The 21,015-nt window shown below is 42.7% G+C and overlaps 3 protein-coding genes across 3 annotated transcripts; 2 read left to right on the forward strand and 1 right to left on the reverse strand.

The window, feature by feature from the left end:
* The first annotated feature begins 2,580 nt into the window (after positions 1-2,580).
* On the forward strand, positions 2,581-4,355 carry cd59b (CD59 molecule (CD59 blood group) b). Its single transcript, XM_068722485.1, has 3 exons — positions 2,581-2,767; positions 3,332-3,433; positions 4,137-4,355. Exons 1-3 carry the CDS (start codon positions 2,713-2,715, stop codon positions 4,346-4,348), a joined length of 369 nt encoding a protein of 122 aa, XP_068578586.1. The 5' UTR covers positions 2,581-2,712; the 3' UTR covers positions 4,349-4,355.
* A 689-nt stretch (positions 4,356-5,044) lies between these two features.
* kcnj11l (potassium inwardly rectifying channel subfamily J member 11, like) lies at positions 5,045-10,129 on the reverse strand. The gene is made up of 6 exons (XM_068722484.1): positions 10,009-10,129; positions 9,114-9,273; positions 8,143-8,382; positions 7,792-8,061; positions 7,188-7,395; positions 5,045-6,626 (listed from the first exon to the last, which is right to left on the reverse strand). Exons 2-6 carry the CDS (start codon positions 9,267-9,269, stop codon positions 6,184-6,186), a joined length of 1,317 nt encoding a protein of 438 aa, XP_068578585.1. The 5' UTR covers positions 9,270-9,273; positions 10,009-10,129; the 3' UTR covers positions 5,045-6,183.
* Positions 10,130-18,061: 7,932 nt separating this feature from the next.
* On the forward strand, positions 18,062-21,014 carry LOC137881894 (rootletin-like). The gene is made up of 4 exons (XM_068724083.1): positions 18,062-18,133; positions 18,542-18,635; positions 18,717-18,804; positions 19,413-21,014. The coding sequence occupies exons 1-4, from the start codon at positions 18,115-18,117 to the stop codon at positions 20,373-20,375; spliced, it is 1,164 nt and encodes a 387-aa protein (XP_068580184.1). The 5' UTR covers positions 18,062-18,114; the 3' UTR covers positions 20,376-21,014.
* The last annotated feature ends 1 nt before the right edge of the window (position 21,015 follows it).

The following is a 21,015-nucleotide window of genomic DNA, read 5'->3' on the forward strand; positions in this document are numbered from 1 at the left end:
AAAGATGAAGCGTCTCCTGCAGAGTGTGTCCACCAGAGAGGACGGACCAACGAGCAGAGACAAAGAGAGGGCAGGAAGACATCGGACATCCCATAATGCTCTCTGAATAACTCTGTGTATTTGGAGCCAAAAGTGCCTTTTTGTTCTTACAACTGTTCAACGGAGATCTTCACAATCTGTCATACAGTGAATGGACGCTGCTGACGGGGACACTGGCTGACGGGGACACTGGGACACCGGCTGATGGGGACGCCGGCTGACGGGGATGCCGACTGGCGGGGACGCCGGCTGACAGGGATGCTGGATGACGGGGACACTGGGCCTCTTTGTCTCCTCAGTGTGGATGAAGTGACCTTTTGTCTCCTAACTCCTTGTTCCCTCCAGGCTGAGCTCACCTGCTGCAGTGGGACTCTTCATAATCACACGGTCGTCTCTGCTGAGCTCCATCCTGATTGGCTCCCTGAAGGATTCCTGAAGTCCATCCAGCCTCAGAGGACATCCGTCTTCATCCGGCCGAGTGAGTTCAGAGTGAAAATGTTTCTGCACAAATAATATCATAATATCACTTCATCACTTCATTACTCTCTGTGCTGACAGTGGTGGAGGAAGTACTGTATTCAGATACTTTACTCTGTAAAAGTATTAGTACCACAGTGTAGAAACACGCCGTCCTGCATTCAAAGTCTATCGGAGCCTCCTGTCTGTCCAGGTTTGTCTTTAATGTTCCATATAAACCCAAACTAGATCAGGTAGAAGTCCACTCTAGTCCACTCTAGTCCACTCTAGTCCAGTCTACTCCACTCTAGTCCAGTCTAGTCCAGTCTAATCCACTCTAGTCCAGTCTAGTCCACTCTAGTCCACTCTAGTCCAGTCTACTCCACTCTAGTCCAGTCTACTCCACTCTAGTCCACTCTAGTCCAGTCCACTCTTTAGTCTGAGGCCACAAGTCTGACTTCTCATTTTGTCAATCTAATCAATTATAAAACTGACAGAAACACTGATAAAAATAAACAAACTTTTAGTGATAATCACTATTGTGAATATTAATTCACAATATAATAAATACATACATAAACGTACATCAACATACATAAACGTACATCAACGTACATCAACGTACATCAACGTACATCAACATACATAAACGTACATCACCATACATCAACATACATCAACGTACATCAACATACATCAACATACATAAACATACATAAACGTACATCAACATACATAAACGTACATCAACATACATAAACATACATAAACATACATCAACATACATAAACATACATAAACGTACATCAACGTACATCAACATACATCAACATACATAAACGTACATCAACATACATAAACGTACATCAACGTACATCAACATACATCAACATACATCAACATACATAAACGTACATCAACATACATAAACGTACATCAACGTACATCAACATACATAAACGTACATCAACATACATAAACGTACATCAACATACATCAACATACATAAACGTACATCAACATACATAAACGTACATCAACATACATCAACATACATAAACATACATCAACATACATAAACATACATCAACGTACATCAACGTACATCAACGTACATAAATGTACATCAACATACATAAACGTACATCAACATACATCAACATACATCAACATACATCAACATACATAAACGTACATAAACGTACATCAACGTACATCAATGTACATCAACGTACATGAACGTACATCAACATACATAAACGTACATCAACGTACATCAACGTACATGAACGTACATGAACGTACATCAACATACATAAACGTACATCAACATACATAAACATACATCAACATACATCAACATATATAAACGTACATCAACATGCGTCAACATACATAAACGTACATCAACGTACATAAACGTACATACATCAACGTACATAAACATACATACATCAACATACATAAATGTACATAAACGTACATCAACGTACATAAACGTACATAAACGTACATCAACGTACATCAACGTACATCAACGTACATAAACGTACATCAACGTACATAAACGTACATAAACATACATAAACGTACATAAACATACATAAACGTACATCAACATACATAAACGTACATAAACGTACATCAACGTACATAAACATACATAAACGTACATAAACTTACATAAACGTATCAACGTACATAAACGTACATCAACGTACATAAACGTACATAAACATACATAGTTACTTTGTGGTGATTGTTTGTGTTTCTGGAGTGAAAATACCAAACCAACGTCGGATCCTCCCACAGCAGAGACACTCTGATCTTTACTGAAGTACAAGTAGAAGTACTTAGAGTACAACGACCAAAGTATTAGAATCAAATGTAGAAGTATAACGTTTGACATCAGCATGTACATATGCAGCAGAGACATACCGTGAGAGATGAGGAGCAGCACACACACATGAGGAAGCCTCCCTGAGGCGGTGGCCAGTGAGGAAGAGGAGGAGGAGGAAGAGGAGGAGGAGGAGGTTTGGCCAGACAGCGAGTCTTTGTAGTCCGCTGGACAAAGAGCTGTTCTCAGTCGCCTGCTGCCTGCCTGCCTCACAGGGTCACAGTGGAACACACAGCCAGACCCCCAGACCTCCTCCTGTCTCCTGGCTCCTGGCTCCTGGTCCCGGTCCTGGTCCTGGTCCTGGTCTGCAGGGAAACGACATGACGCGCTGCCTCGGATTATTCCTGCTGCTTTGTTGTGGGATGCTTCAGCTGGGTGAGTGAGGCATCACACACGTCTACATTAAAGTCCTCCAGTGAAGAAACACAGTACTAATACACGTCTAAACTCACTAAACCACACACTGAAGTACTGATACTACAGAGGGAAACTTAAAGTCCTGCATGTTAATAAAAGTACAAAAATATCAGCATCAAAATATACTAAAAAGTACTATACCCAAAGTAAAAGTACTCATTATGCAAAATAATCTATACTATATTGTTGTGTTATAATCATTGATCATTCTGTAGTAATACATCATTCTATTGATACATTTTACTTTAATTAATGTAGAAAACACAACGTTTACTTTTGAGATGTAAAAGAAGAGAAGGAACAGAAAATGCAGGTACAAGTACCTCATTGTGTTATTAAGTACGGTATATTTAAGTAGAGTACTTTCTGAGCCACAGTGTAACGTCTCAGTGTGACGTCTCAGTGTGTTTGTAGGAGAAACTGAACCTGATGAACCTTTTTCTTCTTCATCTCCTTCATCTTTTTCTTACTTTTCTCCTTCTTCATCTTCACCTTCTTTTTCTTCACCTTCTTCTCCTTCAGGTTCTGGACTTCGCTGCTACAAGTGTTCTGATTACACTGGACGCTGTCAGAACGTCCAGGAGTGCACATATGAAGACTCCTGTATATCTCTGAGTGAGAGAGGTGAGTACTGCATCATGTCCCTGTGTGTCCTCACCATGTGTGTCCTCACTGTGTCTCTGTCCTAACTCTGTGTGTCCTCACCATGTCTTTGTCCTCACCATGTCTCTGTCCTCACCGTGTGTCCTCACTGTGTCTCTGTCCTCACTGTGTCTGTCCTCACCATGTCTCTGTCCTCACTGTGTCTGTCCTCACCTGCTCTCTGTCCTCACCGTGTGTGTGTCCTCACTGTGTCTCTGTCCTCACCGTGTGTGTCCTCACTGTGTCTCTGTCCTCACCGTGTCTCTGTCCTCACTGTGTCTCTGTCCTCACCGTGTCTCTGTCCTCACTGTGTCTCTGTCCTCACTGTGTCTGTCCTCACCGTGTGTGTCCTCACTGTGTCTCTGTCCTCACCGTGTCTCTGTCCTCACCGTGTCTCTGTCCTCACTGTGTCTGTCCTCACCATGTCTCTGTCCTCACTGTGTGTCTGTCCTCACCTGCTCTCTGTCCTCACCGTGTGTGTGTCCTCACTGTGTCTCTGTCCTCACCGTGTCTCTGTCCTCACTATGTCTCTGTCCTCACTGTGTCTGTCCTCACCGTGTCTCTGTCCTCACTGTGTCTTTGTCCTCACTGTGTCTGTCCTCACTGTGTGTGTCCTCACCGTGTGTGTCCTCACCATGTCTCTGTCCTCACCATGTCTCTGTCCTCACCGTGTGTGTCCCTCCAGGAGGTAAGACCATCCGTCAGTGTATCCGGTACACAGACTGTGATAACTCCCGTCTGTCCCAGATGTTCCCGGCGATCTCCGGCTTCACGTACCGATGCTGCAGCAGCAACCTCTGCAACACCGGCTCCGCTGTGGCCGCGGCGCCGCCGGTCCTGACTCTGGCTCTGAGTCTGACGGGGACCCTGCTGAGTCTCTGGTGGTTCTGGGTCTGACGGGGACCCTGCTGAGTCTCTGGTGGTTCTGGGTCTGAATTAACCGTTAACGGAACTAAACCGAGTGTTTTTAGGGTCTCGGCTCAATAAAGAACGACTTTTTCTTTTTATACTTTTTTTAAAGTTGATTTATTTTGTTGTATTTTTGCTGATTTAAAACTCCACAATAATAATAATTAATAATAATAATAATAATAATAATAAATAAATCTAATATAAACATCCTAAATAACCAAAGTCAAGTTCTTGACACTGTTTGTTTCAGTCTACGTTGATCAGAAAACATGTGTTTTAACGAGCCAGTCATACGGGCTCATTAGAATAAACCACCCACCAGCCAATCAGAGCAGCCTGTGGTCTTAAAGAGACAGGCGCTCAAACAGAGTGTTCCAAACAGAGGGTGAATTCAGGTTTATTAAGATAATTCATGTGTTTTTTGAGCATTAAAGCTTGTAAACATGAAGCTGAATATGTCTCAAATGTAGACCAGGTCAGCGCCTCATTATCTCATTATTTCATTAAGATTCTGTTAGCATTCAAATTTTATGGGGAATATATTTCAGCTGATCGTGATGTCATATTTTTATACATGATTTTATATTGAAATAAAAACGATGCAGGTAAAAACTGGTGATCTTTATAAAAAACACTTCTATGATACAAGTTTCTACAAACAGTTGAAATAAATCAGTTTGAAGACGAAGAATGTCTCGTATGATTCTTGACCTTCTGACCACATTTTAGTTCTATTAATACTTGAAGAACATTTTGTTATTGACGGTTTGTTTGAAGCGTCACTCTTTGTGGATTCAGATTCTCTTGATGTTATTTTAACCGACTCGAAAGACAAAATACAAAAAAATATAATTTACTAAAGATAAATAACACGTTACAATCTGAGGATTTGTATCCTCACATCTAATCTAAGAAGGTGATGAGCTATGATTATATATATATATATATATATATATATATATATATATATATATACATATATATTAACATATGAACACTTGTTTTATGTTACTGGGATATAATTTGTGACAAAAGAGGAGAAGAGAACACGAAGTGAAGAAACACAACAGGAACACTTGAACACATTAAAACAAACTAGAACAACAAGAATCACTTTAAACATTTTAAAGTTCAGTAAAGAGCTGAAGGGATGAAGTCATCATCACTGGTCCTCCAACAGCCAATCAGATTCTTCCATTAGAGTCTGGATTATTACATAAATAATCTGTGCGTCAAACAAACGTTGATGATTCGTCCAGGTTTAGCTAATGTTTATAACTAACGTCTATAAAGGAACTCCACCACGGTCACCAAAAGAAAACAAGATGGCGACGAACAAAACCACAGACTGTTTATAAGAAGGGGACGTAGTCATCGTGAGCTCACCGTCGCCATCTTGTTTTTTTAACAGCCAGTGAACAGGAAGTGACCATATCTGGACTGAGGAGTGACGTAGAGACCTGTCAATCAGCGTGTAGCCCCGCCCCTAAATCATCCCCTCTTTATGGTGTGTTTGACTCTAAATGGAGCATAATGTACTAAATGAACATCATGCTGTATTGAAGAAGACTGTAAACTAGAGATTGAGACCATAAACTCATGTTTACAATGTTTACTGAGGGAATAAATCAAGAGAGAAGTAGAGTCATTTTAGACTAGACTTCTATACAACCAGAGGAGTCGCCCCCTGCTGGACACTAGAGAGAATGCAGCTCTAAGCTCTTCATGTGTTCTATGTTTCCACGTCTTTCTGGTTCCGTCTCCCCTGAGAGTCTCCACTGAGACACAGAGGTCCAGTCTAGTATGAAGTCTACTGGTCCTCAGTCGCTCGTCTCTCCCTGTCCGTCCTCTTCTTCGATCCGTCGTCCGATCACCTCCAGCCGCACCTTCTTATTCTTCTTCTGTCCTCTGTGGTCCGCCTCCCTCTGCGGCTGCTCTGATTGGGTGTACCAGGGCTGGTGGGCCGAGGCTCCTCCTCCTCCTCTTCGGAAGCCCCCCCTCCCGGCCCGGACCAGCCCCCAGCCCTGCAGGTTGGTGGGGTCTGAGGAGGAGTCCCCTTCCTGGACCCCCCTGAGCTGGTCCAGCTCTCTGGCGCTGAGGGACGACATCTTGACGGGAACCGTGTTGCCGAACTTTGAGTAGTCGACGCAGTAGCGGCCGTCCTCCTCCGTCATGATGGAGACGAAGCGCCTCCCCCACAGGATCTCCTCGGGGGTGTAGGAGGTCCGGGCCTGCATGGTGATCCCGGTGGTCTCCACCACACCTGAGAGAGAAGACACACACAGGGTTCACTTCCTGTCTACTTCCTGTCTGCTTCCTGTCTACTTCCTGTCTGCTGAAACACTGAGACCACTGCTGATGTTGTTGTTTGATATAATATATTTTATATATATATAAAATATATTATATATAATTTTATATATAACGTTATTGTATATGATATAATATATGATATATTATAATATAGTATATAATATTATAATATATGATATATTATGTTATATGATAATATAATCGTGTTATTTAAATAATTATAAATAATAATAGAATATTACAGAAAATACAATACTAATATTTTCATGTTACAAAGATTAATAAAGTTTCTAATTTATTTTCATTTCATTATTTTCATTTTGTCAAGAAATAAATTAATCAACAAATATTTTCGGCTCTACAGTAAAAAATTAAAGACTGATTAAATTAAAAACATAAAATGTTTTTTGAAATGCAAAAGTAACAAAAAGAAAAGTAAAGTCTCTAAGGTAGAAGCACTATGTCAGTGTTTATGTCTGCTATCAGGGTCCAGGTCTACGTGGTTCCTGACCCTCCAGGATGACGAGGATCTCCAGGTCCTCGGAGGCCAGCGACTGTGCGGAGAGCTCGTACAGAGGACTTCCTCTCTCCATGGTGTGGCTGATGATCAGAGGAGACACCAGGAAGATGCCGTTGCTCCTCAGAGGGTTCTCCACCTGGATGTCCAGCTGACACACCGGGATCACCTCGCCCTCCGCCGTCACCGTCCGCCGGATCACCTGCAGGGAAAACCTTCAGTCTGAACACCTTAAACAGAGCACAGGTGTCTTTAACTGCAGCTTCACTCACCTGACAGGTGGGACAGGTGGACCGAGGACGGATCAGAAAAACCTTCTGATGATGAAGCTTTTAGTTCTGACAGCTATCAAGGTTGTTAAAGGAATGCTCTGATCTTTTGTGCTTCCTGTTGGACAGGTAGACGTTCAGATTGTCTGTTTACATTTAGCTTAGCTTAGCATAAAGACTGGAACCAGCTAGCCTGGCTTTACCCCATTGTTTTATGTCTCTTTATAGTAATTTTTTCTCTTTGTGGTCGTTTTGTGTCTTTGTGGCTGTTGAGTCTCTTTCAGATCGTTTTGTGTCTCTTTTAGGTCGTTTTGTGTTCATGACCTCACCTGCAGCTGGACGGTGGCCGAGATGATCATACTCTTCCTCAGGTCTCCGACTCTGAACATGAAGGTTGGTCGCCCGTTTCGAGAAGCGATGACGGCGTTCCTGGAGAAGATGAGTGTCTCGGCTCGCCGGTTGGCCTGCGCCGTCTTCATGAACACGCAGCCGAGCATCACGGCGTTGATGATCAGCCCCAGAATGTTCTGGATGATCAACACCGTGATGGCCAGAGGACACTCTTCCGTCACCATCCGGCCTCCGAACCCGATGGTCACCTGCAGCGGACGGGAGGACGAGTCAGCGTTCACGCAGGCGACCACAAAACAAAACCCAGATCTGGTCAGAACCTCCTTTACCTGGACCTCGATGGAGAAGAGGAAAGCCGAGGTGAAGGAGTGGATGGCGGTGACGCAGGGCACGGGGCCCGGCTCGCCGTCGGGGTCGCGGGGCTCCAGGTCTCCGTGAGCGAACGCCAGCAGCCACCAGATCATAGCAAACAGCATCCAGGAGCAGAGGAAGGCCGAGGTGAAGATGAGGAAGGAGTGCTGCCACTTCAGGTCCACCATGGTGGTGAAGACGTCCTGCAGGAAGCGACCCTGAAACACACGAAGAAGAGAGCGAGGCGACTCAGAAAACATCTCTACGACTCGCAGGGAAACAAAGATTTAGAAAACTGATCTGTTATTTTAAAAAGAGCTCATGTTTTGTGTCTCTTTGATGTCGTTTTGAGTCTCTTTGAGCTCGTTTTGTGTCTCTTTGTGGTCGCTTTGAGTCTCTTTGTGTTCGTTTTGAGTCTCCTTGTGGTCGTTTTGTGTCTCTTTGAGCTCATTTTGAGTCTCTTTGAGCTTGTTTTGTGTCTCTTTGAGCTCGTTTTGAGTCTCTTTGAGGTTGTTTTGTGTCTCTTTGATGTCGTTTTGAGTCTCTTTGTGGTCGTTTTGAGTCTCTTTAAGGTCGTTTTGAGTCTCTTTGAGGTCGTTTTGTGTCTCTTTGAGCTCGTTTTGAGTCTCTTTGATGTCGTTTTGAGTCTCTTTGAAGTTGTTTTGTGTCTCTTTGTGTCGTTTTGAGTCTCTTTGAGGTCGTTTAGAGTCTCTTTGAGGTCGTTTTGTGTCTCTTTGTGGTCGCTTTGAGTCTCTTTGTGTTCGTTTTGAGTCTCCTTGTGGTCGTTTTGTGTCTCTTTGAGCTCGTTTTGAGTCTCTTTGAGCTCGTTTTGTGTCTCTTTGAGCTCGTTTTGTGTCTCTTTGAGCTCGTTTTGAGTCTCTTTGTGGTCGTTTTGAGTCTCTTTGATGTCGTTTTGCTTTTACTGTGACAGTACTACAGTAAATACTACCTGCTCCATGATGTTCTTGTGGGCCACGTTGCAGGATCCGGTCTTGGTGATGAAGCGGGCTTTCTGAGATCTGTAGTGGCTTTTCTGCTGGTTCTGATCCTCGGCCAGACGGGTCAGCAAGAACCCGTCTGGCAGGAGACCCTTCCTGGCCAACATGATGCTGAACACACACACACACACACACACACACACACACACACACAAATGATTTTGTATATAGAACAGAAAATGTTATCTCTTTCAAAAAAGAAACAATGAAATAATAAATCAATGAGTTGTTTTGTTGCTCCTGATGTTATGAATAAACGTATAATATTTAAAGGAACACTAACAGCTTGAATCTCATTATTTATGGACTTTTACCGGATATAATATATTCAAATATAGACATGATGTAACATATCACATACATATATACATATATTCATAGTAAATCTGTTTTTCACCATAAAAGATCTAAAATGATGGTGAACAACATTTAAATGAGTTTCCTTCAGATTTAAAAACAAAGGCTCATTATTTATTCTAGTGATTATTCTATTATTATTATATATTATTCCTATAGTGAGTATTCAGCAGATAACTGAAATATTGACACATATATTCTGCTATTTTTTTAGCAGGAAATGCTTTGAAATGGGCAACAATCAATAATAATAACAACAATAGTAATAATAATAAAAATAACAATAATAATGATATCATAATAATAATAATAATGATAATAACAATAACGACAATAATAATTATATAATAATAATAATAACATTAGGGACACATAACCGCTCATCCATTGAGTCTCATTATTATGATGATGATGAGCAGCAGATCAACACGGACTGTATTGATCATAGCGTCACGTGACGTCATCATAAACACAGGTGAGTAAAGGTACCTGATGAGGAATCAGCTGTTCTGACTGATGACCGGTTTATTGTTGTATTCACGTCGATAGAAGCGGATCCATCGTTCACGGGTTCATCGGCAGGTTCTTCATGCAGCACCAGGACCGGGGTCAAGTTACAGCAGAACACCGGGTACATGTTCCGGTCAGGACCTTCAAAATAAAACACGGACGCACTTTGTTTTCCTTCTTCTTCTGCCTGTTACCTGGAGACAGATGTTCAGACAATACATTAATGAATAAGATTCTATTTAACAAAAAACGTGGAATGTTTCTTGCAAAAATATCGTTAAGCTGATAAAAAAAAATCAGTGTATACACAGAAGTATAAAAAACACGATTTACTGTATCATCTTCATCTTCATCATCACTGTACAGGTGAATATACTGCACCTGTTTTTGTCTTGCTTGTCCCACATTTACTCGTTAGTACTGTCGTACTTCTCTTTTATTTGAATAGTCACCATTTACACTACTGTACTGTCACTCTACTGTATTTATCGACCAGATACTCTGACACAGTAAAACAACAACATGTGATTGTTATGATTATTATGAAGCATCATCACAGACACTGTTTTATTGTTTGATGTTGTGAACTCACGTGACTTCTTTAATGTGATACCATGAGTAACGTTCACTCTCTCATTGTGGTGAGTGAGATATGTGTTGGAGTCTGCAGTCGCTTCTAGTTCTGTTTCAAGGAATTTAAATTAAATCTTAAAGACCTTTATTTTGAAAAGTTCTACTCGGTTTCCGGTATTACGTAATCGGGATATATCGATGTGGAGAGAGGCGCTCGTGCTCCAGGATGTTAAGGGCGCGAGAGGCGTGTCGACTTCCGGTCAACAGTGAAATAAATCAGGTCAATTATTTCACTGAAAACTGAGCTTTTTATATTCTTTAATAAAACAATATGTTGCTTTATAATAAGGTGATTAGTGAGAGACAATGAATCAATCTATGTATATATAAATATACATGTGTGTGTGTATATATATATATATATATATATATATAATGTGTGTATATATATATATATATATATATATAATGTGTGTATATATATATATATATATATATGTATATACATATATATATATATATATATATACACACATTATATATATATAAATATATACACACATTATATATATATATATATATATATAATGTGTGTATATGTGTGTATGTGTGTATATATATATATATATTTATATATATATAATGTGTGTATATATATATATATATATATATATATATATATATATATATATATGTTTGAAGAATATTAAGGTAAGTTATCAAGCAAACACTGTGTGTAAAATGTTTATGTTTCTGACTGCTGCCAATGTTAGCTAGCTCGAGCTAGCACTTGCTAATCGTTAACTAGCCGACGCTGTCTTAGCTAACACTCATTCACATTCGTCAATTAGTTAAACTTGTTCAGGGTGTTTTGGCGGTAGCATAAAGACAAGCTCACCACTGCTCCAGGTTCATCTGAAGACATGTTTTAATTGTTCCATAACGAAAGAGGAAAGTCCAATGTACATTTTAAATGTTGCATTTTGTTTTTATATATCATGCAAAGCGTGGTTGAAGGAAACGATAATATCACGGGAGTGAACCCAACAGTTAGGGTATGCGGATCTATGCTACGTCTGTATTTAATGACTCTAGAGTCGTTGTAACAGAGTCTTTACAACACTCTGTCATAGTTTGTTTCACTTGGACGCGAGTCGCCACCGGCTTCATTCAGCGTTAATTATATCTAGGAGGCTTGTGTAACGTTATGACCAGTCATTGTTTTGTGGGGTATTGGTGGTCTGAGCTTCTTTGACCTGTGAACTCATCAGGAACATGACAAAAGATTAGTTTAACAAAATCAAATGTTTATTTCACATTGGCTTGTACATTTATTGTTATTTTTGTTGTTGTGTTGGCACACTACTGTTAAATTAATACTGAGGAAATGCTACTTTTCAATTGTTTTATGAATGAGGCCTCAAATATGTATTTATGTAAATTCACTTTTACGGTATCATACCGTATACTGGATTACAGTATGTGGTAGTAGGATAACTGGGTTTTACGGTATATGCCAGAATGTTACCGTTTATTTACGAAGGGTATTACAACCCAATACTTTTGTATTTAATTCCCAATAAATAAAAGAATAACAATAGACATTCAATACATAATTGTTTTAGTTTAATACATGTTCTCAAGACAAACAATAAAGGGACATTTGTATTGCATCACAAAACTCACAATGTATTGCATGTTTAGAAGAAAACAAATAAAATCATAAACTCTTTAATGACCGGCTTAACTGAACTCATGAGGAAAACCTCAGACCAATAGCACCTAGATCGAAAAGTGGCCGATGGTATGCTACTGTTGTACATCGGTAGGTACCTATCCCTAGAGTGGTATGTTACTGTTGTACATCAGTAGGTACCTATCCATAGAGTGGTATGTTACTGTTGTTCATCAGTAGGTACCTATCCCTAGAGTGGTATGTTACTGTTGTACATCAGTAGGTACCTATCCATAGAGTGGTATGTTACTGTTGTTCATCAGTAGGTACCTATCCCTAGAGTGGTATGTTACTGTTGTTCAGCTGTAGGTACCTATCCCTAGAGTGGTTTGTTACTGTTGTTCAGCTGTAGGTACCTATCCATAGAGTGGTATGTTACTGTTGTTCAGCAGTAGGTACCTATCCCTAGAGTGGTATGTTACTGTTGTTCATCAGTAGGTACCTATCCATAGAGTGGTATGTTACTGTTGTTCATCAGTAGGTACCTATCCATAGAGTGGTATGTTACTGTTGTTCAGCTGTAGGTACCTATCCCGAGAGTGGTTTGTTACTGTTGTTCAGCTGTAGGTACCTATCCATAAAGTGGTATGTTACTGTTGTTCAGCAGTAGGTACCTATCCCTAGAGTGGTATGTTACTGTTGTACATCAGTAGGTACCTATCCCTAGAGTGGTATGTTACTGTTGTTCATCAGTAGGTACCTATCCCTAGAGTGGTATGTTACTGTTGTTCAGCGGTAGGTACCTATCCCTAGAGTGGTATGCCAGTACTTTTCCAACGGCACACTGTTTGCTGAAGTCAGGTTCCACTTGAAAGTGGTAGTCCACTGTCAGACAGGCATGCCAGTCTCTTGATGCATATGCACATTAATTGGTTTGATTCACAAACAGTGATGCCGTAAATGTAGTTTTTTGATGTTTTTTGATGGAAGGAGACACCGGGTCAAGATGGAGTTGATTTGGAGAGAGAGGGAAGAGAGATCTTCACTGATGTTCTTCAGCGCCGCAAAAGATACTTGAGCCCAGAAATCATCACTGTCACTCACTGTGTGAGACACACACACACACAACATTACAACAAGGAAATATAAATGATCACTGTGTCACATGTCCTGCCTACCACACACACACACACACACACACACACACACACACACACACACACACACACACACAAACACATCAGTGGGCCTAAAATAGTTTTGACCAGTTTACAGATGTCCAGTAAAGAAGATGAAAGAAATGAAGTTTTGAAGTCTTCCTCACACTCACACATTCTTCGTCATCCTCGTTAGATTGTACTAGCTAGTGTATTTGAGGGAGAGATGTGATCTACCTCTTGTGCATTATACACAACCGGAGATGGCAAGCAGGCTCATGTGTGAGTTCATGCAGTTCAAATTAACTCTAAATGTGTATATGACTTGTTAACAAGCTAGACTGTGATGCAGTTCTATTACACTGTTCTTGATACTATTTTAATTCAGTGTCTGACGGGGTGACGCCGAGATCAATAAGTGGCCGATGGTATGCCTCTGTAGTTCAGCGGTAGGTACCTATCCCTAGAGTGGTATGCTACTGTTGTTCAGCAGTAGGTACCTATCCCTATAGTGGTATGCTACTGTTGTTCAGCAGTAGGTACCTATCCCTATAGTGGTATGCTACCGTTGTTCAGCAGTAGGTACCTATCCCTAGAGTGGTATGTTACTGTTGTACATCAGTAGGTACCTATCCCTAGAGTGGTATGCCAATACTTTTCCAAGGGTACACTGTTTGCTGAAGGCAGGTTCCACTTGAAAGTGGTAGTCCACTGTCAGACAGGCACGCCAGTGCCGTCTCTTGATGCATATGCACATTTAATGTAAATTGGTTTGATTCACAAACAGTGCTGCAGTACATTTTTGACTTTATTGACAAAGTAGCGCAACACAGCGTCTTAAATAAAGGAATGTATCTATTTTATCTCGTCCATTTTCTTGTTTAGATATATGAAAGGCTTTTTAAATGACAAAGTGATTTAGTGTTTGCTGATGTGCCCTGAAACTGATATTATGGCCAATGTATGTTTGTACATACCACTGAACAACAGTAGCATACCACTCTAGGGATAATTACCTACCACTGAACAACAGTAGCATACCACTCCAGGGATAATTACATACTGCTGAACTACAGAGGCATACCATCGGCCACTTATTGATCTCGGCGTCACTCCATCAGACACTGAATTAAAATAGCATTAAGGGTGACACGCTGAATTAAAATAGTATCAAGAACAGTGTAATAGAACTGCATCACAGCCTAGCTTGTTAACAGGTCTCATACACATTTAGAGTTAATTTGAACAGCATGAACTCACACATGAATGAAAACAATAAAGAGAGAGAACACCTTGAAAGAGGACTTGACTGCAGCGTCTGGCTGGTATCCTCAATCTCTGATGATGAGTGAACAAAATAAAAACTTTAGAAACTCAATGTTCTGAACTTCTGGAAAGTGCTGACATCAGGATAAACACACTTTAATAAAGAAGCTTTGGGTGTGAGACTGTGGGTTTGCATGTGCCTCACATACATTAACATATCAGTGTCTTTACAAAATGCTAATACAGCAACACAATACAGTTTAAATGAACAAACTGTGTGATGAGCTGATTACATCAGGTGAAGAAATGAAGCTAACGTTCAACACTAACATGACTTTGATCTGGTGTTAATGTTGCTCCTGATAACAGCACAACACATCTTAACACTGTAATTGGTGATTAACTTTATTTATGTTAACTTAACTTGCTATGCTGTCAGCTAGCTAACCTTTCTAAGGCTACTTGAGCTCGAGCTAGCTAACGTCACAGAGCTAGCATCACAGAGCTAGCGTCACAGAGCTAATGTTACAATATTATCAACCAACCATTAACCGTTAATTTACATGCGAGGGATGAACATTTAACTGTATGTTACAGTTATTATGAAATACTGTAAAATACCGTTTTAAATCCCACTAATCCCACTTTTAGGCCCACTGATGTCTGTGTGTGTGTGTGTGTGTGTGTGTGTGTGTGTGTGTGTGTGTGTGTCTCACACAGTGAGTGACAGTGATGATTTCTGGGCTCAAGTATCTTTTGCGGCGCTGAAGAACATCAGTGAAGATGTCCCGCTCTCTCCAAATCAACTCCACCTTGACCCGGTGTCTCCTTCCATCTTTGTTGAGGAAGGTGTTGTAACGATGGTCTGAACCTGCCTCCAGCACTTTGCCTGTTGTTTGTGTTGTCATTGTCTTTACACTTGGACTACCCTAAAGCCATGAGAACACTTTCAGCTTCATTCAAACAGTGATGCTTAGCACAGGACAAACTCCCACCAAAACTGCAGTACAGTATTAACTTATACCACAGCTGGCAAGTACTGATGGCAGATAACTGCACCATCACTGAGTTTGATGCTGGCAGATATGCAGACTCCATTGTTCTCAACAGACTTACAGCAGTGTAACAAAGCTGAGCATTTGTTTTAAAGTTGTTCCTCTGAAATGTAAAACCCGCAGTACGTCTATTTGATGATCACATTGTACATTTCACTAAATGTTTTTATCTGAAACAAATCCTACTGTTGAAATAAAAAACTCATTACTAGAACTCTAAGCTGTGTCACTACCTTGATGTATTAAGTGTAACTGTGATTGTTTGAAGACAATGGAACCTGTTTTTCATTGTTTAGATGTTTGACTTAAGTTACACAAGTAACATGAACTTGTTTTTTTTAAGGCAAATTGTAAAGCTGGTGATCGTTTCCACCTCTGGTTGTACATTCAGGAGCAGGTTCTCATCCAGGCTCTCATCATCTCCCGTCTGGACTACTGACACTCTCTACTCACCGGAGCCCCGGCGTCGGCCATCAGACCTCTGGAGCTTGTCCAGAAAGCCGCAGCTCGTCTGGTGTTCAATCGCCCCAAGTTCTCCCACACAACTTCCTTTCTCCGTTCTCTACACTGGCTCCCTGTAAGAGCTCATCCAGTTTAAGACTCTGGTGCTAGAATACAGGGCAGTGAAAGGAACAGCTCCTTCCTATCTCCAGACCACGGTCAAGCCTCACACCCCCATCAGACCACTTCTCTCTGCTGCCTCGGGGCGATCGACCCGGTCAAGTCTGTTTCCTGTTCTGGTTCCTCAGTGGTGGAATGAACTCCTCTGACATCAGGACAGCAGAGTCGCTGCTCATCTCTCATCAGGATGAAGACTCACCTCTTCAAGAAGTCCTACCCTGAGCCTTCCACTCATTGTACTTATTGTATTCAGACTAGTTTGTTGTACTTATTGTATTCATACTAGTTTGTTGTACTTGTTGTACTCATAGTTTGTTTGTGTACTTCTCTCTGCTTCAGGCTCTTAGATGTTTCTTTAAAGGAGATGTACTCATGACTTCTGGTGACTAGTAGTTCTCTTGAATACTGACGTTGAAAAAACTTATTGTAAGTTTCTTTGGATAAAAGCTGCTAAATGACTGTAATGTAATGTAATAATGTAATATTCACTGTGTATAACAATGTGAATTTTCTGGTCTCAAAATCTTTTTGTTTTGTTTTCTTCTTCAAACTTTATATTCAAACTATTGAATCCTTTGTTTTTATACAAACGTGTTCCTTTCATTTGTTTTGTTTTGTCTGCTTTTCTTTAAATTTACATCATGAACTATTTACTCTTATTTATTTATATTTGTTGGAGCTTTTGTATTTTTTTTCTGCATTTTGTATAAATAGGATTGCATTTACTGCTGTTTGCAGATGATGTGGTCCTGATGTCTTCATCGGGCTGTGACCTCCAGCAGTCACTGGATCGGTTCGCAGCCGAGTGTGAAGCGGTTGGGATGAGGATCAGCACCTCTAAATCTGAGGCCATTGTTCTCAGCAGGAACCCGGTGGATTGCCCACTCCGGGTAGGGAATGAGTCCTTATGAGTACTTACCCCTTACCAGTCGCTCTACCGCACCATTGTGACGAAAAGAGAGCTGAGCCGCAAGGCAAAGCTCTCTATCTACAGGGCAATCTTGGTTCCTACCCTCACCTATGGTCATGTGGACCGGGTCATGACCGAAAGAATTAGATCGCGGGTACAAGCTGCCGAAATGGGTTTCCTCAGGAGGGTGGCTGGCATCTCCCTTAGAGATAGGGTGAGAAGTTCGGTGATCCGTGAGGGACTCTGAGTAGAGCCGCCGCTCCTTTGAGTGGAATGGAGCCAGTTGAGGTGGTTCGGGCATCTGGTGAGGATGCCACCCGGGCGCCTCCCTAGGGAGGTGTTCCAGGCACGACCGGCTGGGAGGAGACCCCGAGGGAGGCCCGGGACCAGGTGGATGGATTATATCTCCAAACTGGCCTGGGAGCGCCTCGGGATCCCCCAGTCAGAGCTGGCTGATGTGGACCGGGAAAGGGAAGTTTGGGGTCCCCTGCTGGAGCTGTTGCCCCCAAGACCCGATCCCAGATAAGAGGTTGAAGATGAGATGAGATGAGATTTTGTATAAATAAAAAAAGTGCAAATACATGAATGCAACATTTGTAATTTATATTTTTATTTTTCTGCGATTTTTTTAAAATTTCAAATTAACTTTATTTATTATTATTATTTATTTGATGTATATTTATCTGCCGATAGGTGCAGTAAAGCGCCGCCGGTGAGTTTCAACTGCCGAAGACAAACAGAAGAAGAAGAAAAACACTTCCTTTCCGGTCTCCACCGGATGTTGTGGTGTTTTGGAGGGAGGACCTGAATGCTGAAAAAACGGCAAATATGGAGAACACGTATAGAAGTAAAGTGACTTAAAAGATGTTGTTATATATGAAGATACTACTTCAATAACCCTTTATGAAAAGACTCTAACGTTGTTTAATCAAACATTTGATATGTGGCCTTGTTGTTGAGCTAGAGATGCTAACGCTAGCTAAGAATGCTAAAAACACTGTTAACGTTCTTCTGTTAGCTGATTAAACTTAAACTGACGAGAACAGAAGAGGCTTTAATGACACGAGTATTACGATGAGCGGTGGTGGAAGAAGTACTCGTATCTTTTACTACAGTAAACGTACTTTTATCACACGTGACAGCATGTTTACTGTTGATTACACCGATTGCACTCTTTACACAGACTCGGTCTGATGTAATAGATTACAGTAGAGCACAGTAGAGGATGATGATGGTGATGAATGTGTTTCCATAGTGACAGACAGAGACATCAAACTGCTGATTCAGCTTCGAGCCACCAACGCCGACATCTTCACCGGACGGAAGAACTCGGCCATGAGGGGCTGGAGGTCAGTCTGGTCTCAGACCGCGGTCAGGGTCCCGTCGGTCTGATGCTGGTCTCTGATGGTGAACTCTCTGCTCTCCTGCAGGGCCATCAGGAACGAGATGGGGATCCAGGGAGCGCTGAGCGCTCAGCAGCTGAAGAAGAAGTGGGACAACCTGAAGGACAAGTACCGGGTCAGTGCGGCTCTTCTTCTTCTTCACACTCAAACCCAGCAGACAGCTGGTCTGTAGTCCCACAGGCACCGCTGGATCCTCTTCATCTAAAACAGGAAGGAGGAACAGGAGCCTAGTATGTGGATCTGAGTCCTTTAACCACGAGGGTGTCAGTTCCAAGAGTCCTTGAGCAAGACGTTGAACCTCAAGCTGCTCCTAAAAATATGCAAATGATTAAATATGGTTCACATGCAGAGGTCAAAGTTTGTGTAAAATGATCAGTCATCAAAACACGTGTACTGTCCCTTTAAGAACTCACTCGTCTCTGAATAGTTCTTAACGAGTCATTCAGTTCATGAGGACGAGTCACTAACGAGTCATTAACTGAGTCAACATGAGACATGAATCATGTTCATACTGATGAGAGTCAACCGGTTCTGTGATCAGACAATAAGGTCTGGAGGTCTGGTAGACTCTGGAGGTCTCTGGAGGTCTGGTGGACTCTGGAGGTCTGGAGGTCTCTGTTGACTCGGACGGACCTCGAGTTGAGTCTGGAACACAGCGTGAGTCTTTGTGTTTGTGAGCTCTGAGCTTGGTGTTGGATGTTTGAATGTCTCTGTCCTGTGTAGGTGCTGAAGAACCCCCCACTGGGCATGGAGACCCCGACCAGCTCGTGGCGCTGGTTCCACCTGATGGACGAGGCCATGTGCGGCCGCCTGGCCGGGACCGCCAGCGTCGTCCAGCCGTCCACGCTGAGCGAGGACGAGGACAACGTCTCCTCCGCCGCGGCGGTGCCGTCGCTCCTCCTCCCCAAAACAGAAGCGTCTTTCTCTGGACTGGAGTCGGGAGCTCTGCGGGACGTCCTGGAGCTCAGCGGCATCGAGGCGGAGAGCAGAACCGGGTCGCCCGCCGAGGTTGTCTCAGCCGGACGAATCCCCGAGTGTGAGCCGGCCGCCAACAAGAGCCAGACCGGCGCCGTGCTGTACGCCACCTTGCTGCCCGGCTGCACCTTCGAGTCCGTCGGGACGCCGGCGCCGTCCTCCTCCTCGCCGCTCCCGTTGCAGCTCCGCCAGCCTCCCGTCGGGCTCGCCGCGGCCGGCCCGGGCGGCGAGCCCGACAGGAGGCTGGAGGAGCTGCAACGGGAGTGGCGAGCTCTGGAGAGAGAGCAGGCGGAGTTCGACAGAGAGCTGATCGCCTTAGAGCGAGACAGAGACACGCTAAGCAGAGACACCGCCGCGCTGGAGAGAGACAGAGAGCTTCTGGACAGAGAACGGGCGGTTCTGGATCGAGACAGAGTGGTTCTGGATCGAGACCGGGCCTTCCTGGACAGAGACCGGGCGTTCCTGGACCGGGACCGGGTGTTCCTGGAGAGAGCCAGAGAGGACTTGGAGAGGGAGCGAGCGCTGCTGAGGAGAGAGAGCGAGGAGGAGCCGGCTGTGGACGGACGTCAGGCCCAGAGGAGCACGGAGAAGGAGGTGGTGCTGCAGACCAGGTTCTACCAGAGACTGATGGCTGCAGACCTGGACCCGGACCAGCTGGAGACCAGACAGAGACTGCTGTGTTTGTTCCAGAGGCTCGTTGAGAAGCTGTGAGGAGACGGGAGCGTTCAATAAAGACTCAGTTCTTCTTCTGTGGTGGACAAACTGTAGTTCAAGACTCTGTTCTTCTCTCCATGTCTGTTTATGAACGACGAGCGACAGATGTGACCTCACTGAGTCTCCATGAATACAGCCTCACTCTGCTCCTCTTCCTCCTCCTCCTCTTCCTCCTCCTCTTCTTCCTCCTTCTCTTCCTCCTCCTCCTCTTCTTCCTCTTCCTCCTCCTCTTCTCTTCTTCCTCCTCTTCTTCCTCTTTCTCTTCCTCCTCTTCCTCCTCCTCCTCTTCTTCCTACTCCTCTTCCTCCTCTTCTTCCTCTTCCTCCTCTTCCTCCTCTTCTCCTCTTCCTCCTCTTCCTACTCCTCTTCCTCCTCCTCCTCTTCCTCAGTGTATTCTATATTTTCGTCGTAATGATTCTCAGATCAGATCACTTTGTTACGATGTTTCGTAGTAAAGAGTGAAACAAACAACCATGAACAACAAAGATCTGTCCACTGATCAGCAGAATGAAGACGAGTCCTGATGAAGAGTCTGAACATGTGGGAGGAGAAGAAGAGGATCAGCAGAGCAGCTTCAAATCAACCAAGACCAGTTTGTTACAAATAAAACAATGAAAACAATGAATATTCACTAAGG

The sequence above is a fragment of the Cebidichthys violaceus genome, unplaced genomic scaffold (assembly GCF_023349555.1).
Source record: "Cebidichthys violaceus isolate CVI_PGR_0920_01 unplaced genomic scaffold, fCebVio1.0.p SCAF_3, whole genome shotgun sequence".
Classification (NCBI taxonomy): domain Eukaryota; kingdom Metazoa; phylum Chordata; class Actinopteri; order Perciformes; family Stichaeidae; genus Cebidichthys; species Cebidichthys violaceus.

Coding starts and splice junctions, on each gene's coding strand:
- cd59b (XM_068722485.1), top strand. CDS start 2,713: ATGACGCGCTGCCTCGGATTATTCCTGCTGCTTTGTTGTGGGATGCTT. Junction 2,768..3,331: donor TTGTGGGATGCTTCAGCTGG/GTGAGTGAGGCA, acceptor CTTCTCCTTCAG/GTTCTGGACTTCGCTGCTAC. Junction 3,434..4,136: donor TATATCTCTGAGTGAGAGAG/GTGAGTACTGCA, acceptor GTGTCCCTCCAG/GAGGTAAGACCATCCGTCAG.
- kcnj11l (XM_068722484.1), bottom strand. CDS start 9,269: ATGTTGGCCAGGAAGGGTCTCCTGCCAGACGGGTTCTTGCTGACCCGT. Junction 8,062..8,142: donor TCTTCTCCATCGAGGTCCAG/GTAAAGGAGGTT, acceptor CGTCCGCTGCAG/GTGACCATCGGGTTCGGAGG. Junction 7,396..7,791: donor CGGCCACCGTCCAGCTGCAG/GTGAGGTCATGA, acceptor TTTTCCCTGCAG/GTGATCCGGCGGACGGTGAC.
- LOC137881894 (XM_068724083.1), top strand. Junction 18,636..18,716: donor TCGGCCATGAGGGGCTGGAG/GTCAGTCTGGTC, acceptor GCTCTCCTGCAG/GGCCATCAGGAACGAGATGG. Junction 18,805..19,412: donor ACCTGAAGGACAAGTACCGG/GTCAGTGCGGCT, acceptor TGTCCTGTGTAG/GTGCTGAAGAACCCCCCACT.